Here is a 6,460-nt window from a genome sequence, read left to right on the forward strand (position 1 = left end):
GTTGTTGGTATTATGTGTAATGGGCATTACGGTGTTGGCATTATGTGTAAAGGGCATTACAGTGTTGGCATTATGTGTAATGGCCATTACGGTGTGGCATTATGTTTGATGGGCATTACAGTGTGTGGCATTATGTTTAATTGGCATTACGGTGTGTGGCATTATGTGTAGTGGGCATTACGGTGTTGGCATTATGTGTAATGGGCATAATGTTTGATGGGCATTATGGTGTGTGGCATTATGTTTAATTAGCATTACAGTGATGGCTTTACATGTAATGGGCATTACGGTGTGTGGCATTATGTGTAATGGGCATTACATTGTAAATTTTTGCAATGTGTGTTTCTGTTGTATGTGTGTGTGCGTGGGGGGGGGGGGGAGGATTGTTTAACCATTGCTGCATACTAGAGGGGAGAGGGTAGGGTGGTGAAATGATGGCGATGGGCCACTTGCTTGTGTTGCTCCCCAGGCTGAAAGTTGCCAGCCAGCCCCTGACTATGATTGGGAACAGTAGTGCAACTTGTACGAAGCATGGAGAGCAAAAGGAACCATGCAATGGTGCGCACTACACTAATTAGGGGTCCACTTGCTCAATTGTTGACACTGAGATGAAAAAAGTATGAAAATCTCTCGTCGACCTTTGCCTGGTAGTTACAGCTTGCACCCAGCTTTAGTGGAATCTCCATGTGAGCCACATCTCCAGGTCTACGGTCTTCTGATATAATCCATGAGGTCTTTGAATGTCCGGGAGCCTGAACATCTGCCTGTTGGAGTTGTTGGTGTTAATGATCGTGCTTGGCCTACAAACAGGCAAAGTAAACACGGCCTTATCAGAGGTGAATAACGAGGGCTAGATTAATGTAGAATTTGGAGAAAGGATCAGGCCAATGTCCTTGTAGGGAAAACGAGGACTCCTGTAATTGGCTCCTTCTATCTGAGCTGTAGGGTGTCCTGGCAGAAAGTCAGGCACCCTGGGTATAAAAGTTACTGCTTGGGGCACAGGGGTTCTAATAAGTCACAATGTTCAAGCTTGTGGTGCTCGTTGTCTGTTTGGGCTATGGTAATGTCAAACTTTTTCCTCAACCTTGTATCTATTTCTGTATTGTCTTTTATAACACATAGGGCCACAAATGTGATGGACCTGATGCTAGATCCAGCGATTTCAGTAGATCTGGGGTTGATGTATCATGTGATGGACATTACCCTAGATCTGGTAAGGATGTACAGTAGATATATCAGGTGATATACATGATGCTAGATCCAGTGCTGATGTAGATCTATCGTGTGATGGACCTACATGTGAAGGACCTGATACTAAATCTGGTTCTTATGTAGCTCTATCAGGTGATGGACCTGATGCTAGATCCAGTGCTGATGTGGATCTATTGTGTGATGGACCTACATGTGAGGGACCTGAAGCTAGATCTGGTCCTTATGTAGATCTATCTTGTGATGGAACTGATGCTAGATCCAGTGCTGATGTAGATCTATCGTGTGATGGACCTACATGTGAGGGACATGAAGCTAGATCCAGTGCTGATGTAGATCTCTCATGTGATGGACCTACATGTGAGAGACCTGATGCTAAATCTGGTTCTTATGTAGCTCTATCAGGTGATGGACCAGATGCTGGATTCAGTGCTGATGTAGATGTGTTTTGTGATGGACCTGATGCTAGATCCAGTGTTGACACTAGATCTGGTGTTGATGTACCATGCAATGGAGTTTCTCCTGTAACTGGTGCTGATGTAGTTTTACCTTGATGATTGCAGCCTACAGCTGTGGCATTCCATCTGTGCAGCCCATCCTCTCCAGCAGAGTGGTTAATGGAGTGGATGTGTTAGAGAACAGCTGGCCATGGCAGGTACAGACATCGGAGCGGGAGGGGGGTGGGGCTTGTGAGCTGAATAAGACCAATGAATACAATGTTTTCTCCCCATAGATCTCTCTTCAGTACCAGGGAAGTAGTGGCGCCTGGGGACACACCTGCGGTGGAACTCTCATTGCTGACAACTGGGCCCTGACTGCTGCTCACTGCATCAGGTACAACCCAAGTACTGAATGTGATAATACTAGTATCAAACCAACAGATCCGTCCTGTAAGAGTCCTACATGTAAGAATCTGCAACAATGGCTGTCAGGGCAGTAACACAGGGCTGGATAAAGAGGAGTCACAGGGAGTTTGGTCGTCTTCCACAACAGATTGTGCTTCTAGCTAGTTGGTGACATTACCCTGTGCGTAGTGCTGTATGGGCATGTTGTAGAGGTGGGACATGGAGTCGCAGGAGGGAAGGGGATGGAGTTAGGCACATGGGGAGGGTTAGGCTGCAGGAGGGGAGGGTTAGACTGTTGGAGGGGAGGTTAGGGTTAGTCTGTAGGAGGGGAGGTTAGGGTTAGTCTGTAGGAGGGGAGGTTAGGGTTAGGCTGCAGGAGGGTTAGTCTGTAGGAGGGGAGGTTAGGGTTAGGCTGCAGGAGGGTTAGTCTGTAGGAGGGGAGGGTTAGGCTGCAGGAGGGGAGGGTTAGACTGTTGGAGGGGAGGTTAGGGTTAGTCTGTAGGAGGGGAGGTTAGGGTTAGTCTGTAGGAGGGGAGGTTAGGGTTAGGCTGCAGGAGGGTTAGTCTGTAGGAGGGGAGGTTAGGGTTAGGCTGCAGGAGGGTTAGTCTGTAGGAGGGGAGGGTTAGGCTGCAGGAGGGGAGGGTTAGACTGTTGGAGGGGAGGTTAGGGTTAGTCTGTAGGAGGGGAGGTTAGGGTTAGGCTGCAGGAGGGTTAGTCTGTAGGAGGGTTAGGGTTAGGCTGCAGGAGGGTTAGACTGTAGGAGAGAGAGAGTTACAGTTAGGCTGCAGGAGGGTTAGGCTGTGGGAAGGGAGGTTAGGGATAGGTTGCAGGAGAGGAGGGTTAGGGTTAGGCTGCGGGAGGGGAAAGTTCAGTTGCAGGAGGCGAGGGCTAGGCTGTGGGAGAGGAGGGTTAGGCTGTAAGAGAGAAGGTTAGGGTTAGGCTGTGGGAGGGGAGGGTTAGTGATAGGTTGCAGGAGAGGAAGATTAGGCTGTGGAAGCGGGGTTAGGTTGCAGGAGGCGAGGGTTAGGGATAGGCTGTGGGAGGGGAGGGTTAGGTTGCAGGAGGAGGGGGGGTTAGGTTGCAGGAGGAGGGGGGGTTAGGTTGCAGGAGGCAAGGGCTAGGCTGTGGGAGGGAAGAGTTAGAGGGAGGGTACTGTCGGTATTTTGAAGGCCGGCATCCTGACACAGGCAAGTTAACAAATCACATTTGATCCATGTAGAGCGAAGGCAAACGTCATTTGTTACACCATCAGATTATTTCACCGTGCCGTCTGATCTGTCCTATTGTTTCATGGGAAGTAACAAAATAACGAGCCCCCATATTTGTTTCCTCCATGTTTTCCCAGCTCTGGCCGCGTGTACAGAGTCGTGGTGGGAAAACACAACCTGAAGGAAGAGGAAGAAGGATCCGCCGCCATTTCCCCAGAGAAGATCATCGTTCATGAGAGCTGGAATTCCTTCTTCATCCTGTAAGTATGTCACTGGCCAGGTCCTCTGTCTCCTGCACAACTCCGACACGTTTCGGGACGGTCACATCTCTTTTTTGTTCACTGATCGTATAATAGTGATTCTGAGGCACGAGGCTTCGCAGTGCACCTGGAACCTAACCTTCCATCTTCTCTGTCTGCTTTCCAGCAATGACATCGCTCTTATCAAGCTTTCCGAGCCGGTGCAGCTGAGCCACTCTGTCCAGCCCGCCTGCCTGCCACCTAACGGTGCCCTCCTGGCAAACGACTCCCCCTGCTATGTGACTGGGTGGGGCCGCCTCTACAGTAAGATGCTGCTTTCATATGCCTTATCAATCCCATTGTATCTCTCCCCTCCACACAGTGCATCCAGTCATTTGCAGCCAGTAAGAATAAACCCTATCACATCACTAGGAACCTCTGTAGTGTAAGGGCTCATGCTTGGGGGTGTGGCCAGTCTATAGGAGGGGTGTGGCTAGCCAACACTGAGGCTTGGCTAACCAATATAGAGTATAGTTCTCTATATTTTTATATTCCATGCATGATAATTTACCAGATCCACTGTAGAGGGCCCATAGTCCTGTGCCGTATAATGTAACATGTAATATATGTATAAGTAGTTAAAAGCCAATCAAAATGATGGCTTCTGCAATCTACTTTTACTTTGAGCTGTGACAATTCTTTCACTTTGAGCTGTAACAGTTTTTACATTCACTTTGAGCTGTAACAGTTTTAGCCCACAAACTCCCCACCCTTCCCCCAGTCCCTATCTGCTCCTACCTCCAATCTCTGTCTTTACAGCTCCCTCTCTCCATATCCAGTAAGTTGAAAACATGATAAGTGTCCCTGGCAAAATTGCTTTCTGTAATGACATCTTTTAGCACACAAAGGAACAATTTGGCCTGCCGAGCGACCTCTAGTGGTCAGTGGCAGTACTTCACCTCATTAAGGTGAGGAGTAGTTATACTTTTATATAGATGCACAGTCTGGAACCTGCTCCCTAGAGGAGGGGGTGAGCCCTCAAGCAGTGGGGTCCACTGGGGGTTTCACCTCTACTCTTGTGGGCCAACCATGACCCTCTGGCTGCCCTGAGGCATGAGGCACAGTGATTTGTGATGGTGCTTTTAATGTGGATGGGCGACAGGCCTACTGCGAAACTGTTCCTATGTTATATAAATTGCCATATTGCAATTCAATTTAGTATCCAGCATATGAGTCCTGATGGTCACTGACTGTGTGATGTCATTTTTCAGCCAATGGTCCCATCGCTGACATCCTGCAGCAGGCTCTTCTCCCTGTCGTGTCTCACGATGTCTGCTCCAAGAGCGATTGGTGGGGCTCTCAGGTCAAGACCACCATGGTCTGCGCCGGAGGAGATGGCATCGTTGCCGGATGTAACGTAAGGAACATTCTCTAGTCGGTTCTTGCATTCTATCTGGTCAGAGGTGGTTATTCCTAGTCTGCTGAATACATCAAACCTCTACAAAGGTTGGATGTTATTTAGAGATGGGATAGAACACAGGTTCTCAAACTTGGTCCCCAGAACTCCACACAGGTCACCTGCACAGTGCACCGCCCACGTGACCTGTGTAGGTTACTGAGGACCAAGTTTGAGAACCACTGGTTTAGTAGAAGATGACCTGGTTAAGTGCGGTGACATATGGCCTTTACCATGTATCCAGCGATGACCTCTATAAATGTTACTGACTTAATGTATCATGTCTCAGGGGGACTCCGGCGGTCCTCTGAACTGCCAGGCGGCCGGTGGAGCCTGGGAGGTCCACGGTGTTGTGAGCTTTGGCTCTGGAATCAGCTGCAACTATGCGAAGAAGCCGACCGTGTTCACCCGCGTGTCTGCTTACATCGACTGGATCAACCAGGTGAGCGAAGTGGACACCGCCATGTTACCTGTCAGGGGTGTTCTCTGATAGGGGTGCTACTGTACAGGATGAGATGCGTGCAGTTATCTGTCTGCTAGGTCCGTCCTGTAATGCCCAACATCACAATGATCTGACATATCGCTGGATTTCAGTAGCACTCTATCCCCCCCCCCCCTGCTACACCACCACCCACACACCACACTGACTGTCCAGAACCTCATGGGAACGTGTGGAGGTGGCATCTTAGAAGTTCATCACCTGCTGTTTGCATTAAGTACAAAAAGGATGCCCCTCTCTGAGTCATCCTACATTTTGTGATGGACTCGGTGGTGCCCCTCAGATATTGGAGCACTACCTAGTGGTAGATCCAGGCCTGGCTAGACTAGGGTCTGTCCCAGTGGGCAAAGGCATTTATGTTTTTACATGCAGGGAAATTAAGAATTAAGCTAGGTCACATCCCTTACCAACTCTCTCTGCAGAGGCAGAACTCTGGGAGGCAATGGAGTCATCTGCCACTGGGCTCCAGCTCCCAAGGGGGCACCTTACCTCCCCTGTAAGTTTGAAGAGTTCATTGATAGCCGTCAATATAACTTCTGTGGCTGACTCCGCCTCCTGCAGGAACATAGACGTCACACTCTCTTTATTCTAAACATAATTTTTGCCAAGAGTCACACCTTGTATTAGAACCCGCGACCTGTTCCACTAGAAGCAGACACCATAAATACATACACACATGCATACATATATTTATATAAGGTGGTGTGTGTGTGTGTGTGTGTGTATAGGGGGGCACCAATATTTATCTTACCTCTGGGCAACTAGGATGAACTTACGACACTGTATCTCATATTAAGTCTGCCCCACCTGCCTATGGAGATCGCCAATTCCACCGGACTAAATGTTTACAGATGTCTGACCTACCTCTTCTTACTTGCAGAAAATCGCCAGCAACTAGAGCGTCTTTTCCCGACCGTGGCAAGATTTTATCATCCATCAACTTTTAGTCAATGATTTACTCAACTGAATGACTTTGTGAACTAATAAAGAGGAACGAGCACTTG

The 6,460-nt window shown here is 48.7% G+C and overlaps 1 protein-coding gene across 1 annotated transcript; it reads left to right on the forward strand.

Moving 5' to 3' along the window:
- The first annotated feature begins 430 nt into the window (after positions 1-430).
- LOC146041667 (chymotrypsin-C-like) lies at positions 431-6,460 on the forward strand. Its single transcript, XM_083161594.1, has 8 exons — positions 431-1,060; positions 1,773-1,864; positions 1,943-2,043; positions 3,400-3,522; positions 3,689-3,825; positions 4,773-4,918; positions 5,247-5,399; positions 6,337-6,460. Exons 1-8 carry the CDS (start codon positions 1,021-1,023, stop codon positions 6,352-6,354), a joined length of 810 nt encoding a protein of 269 aa, XP_083017720.1. The 5' UTR covers positions 431-1,020; the 3' UTR covers positions 6,355-6,460.

The sequence above is a fragment of the Crinia signifera genome, chromosome 19, assembly GCF_055691185.1.
Source record: "Crinia signifera chromosome 19, ASM5569118v1, whole genome shotgun sequence".
Taxonomy (NCBI): domain Eukaryota; kingdom Metazoa; phylum Chordata; class Amphibia; order Anura; family Myobatrachidae; genus Crinia; species Crinia signifera.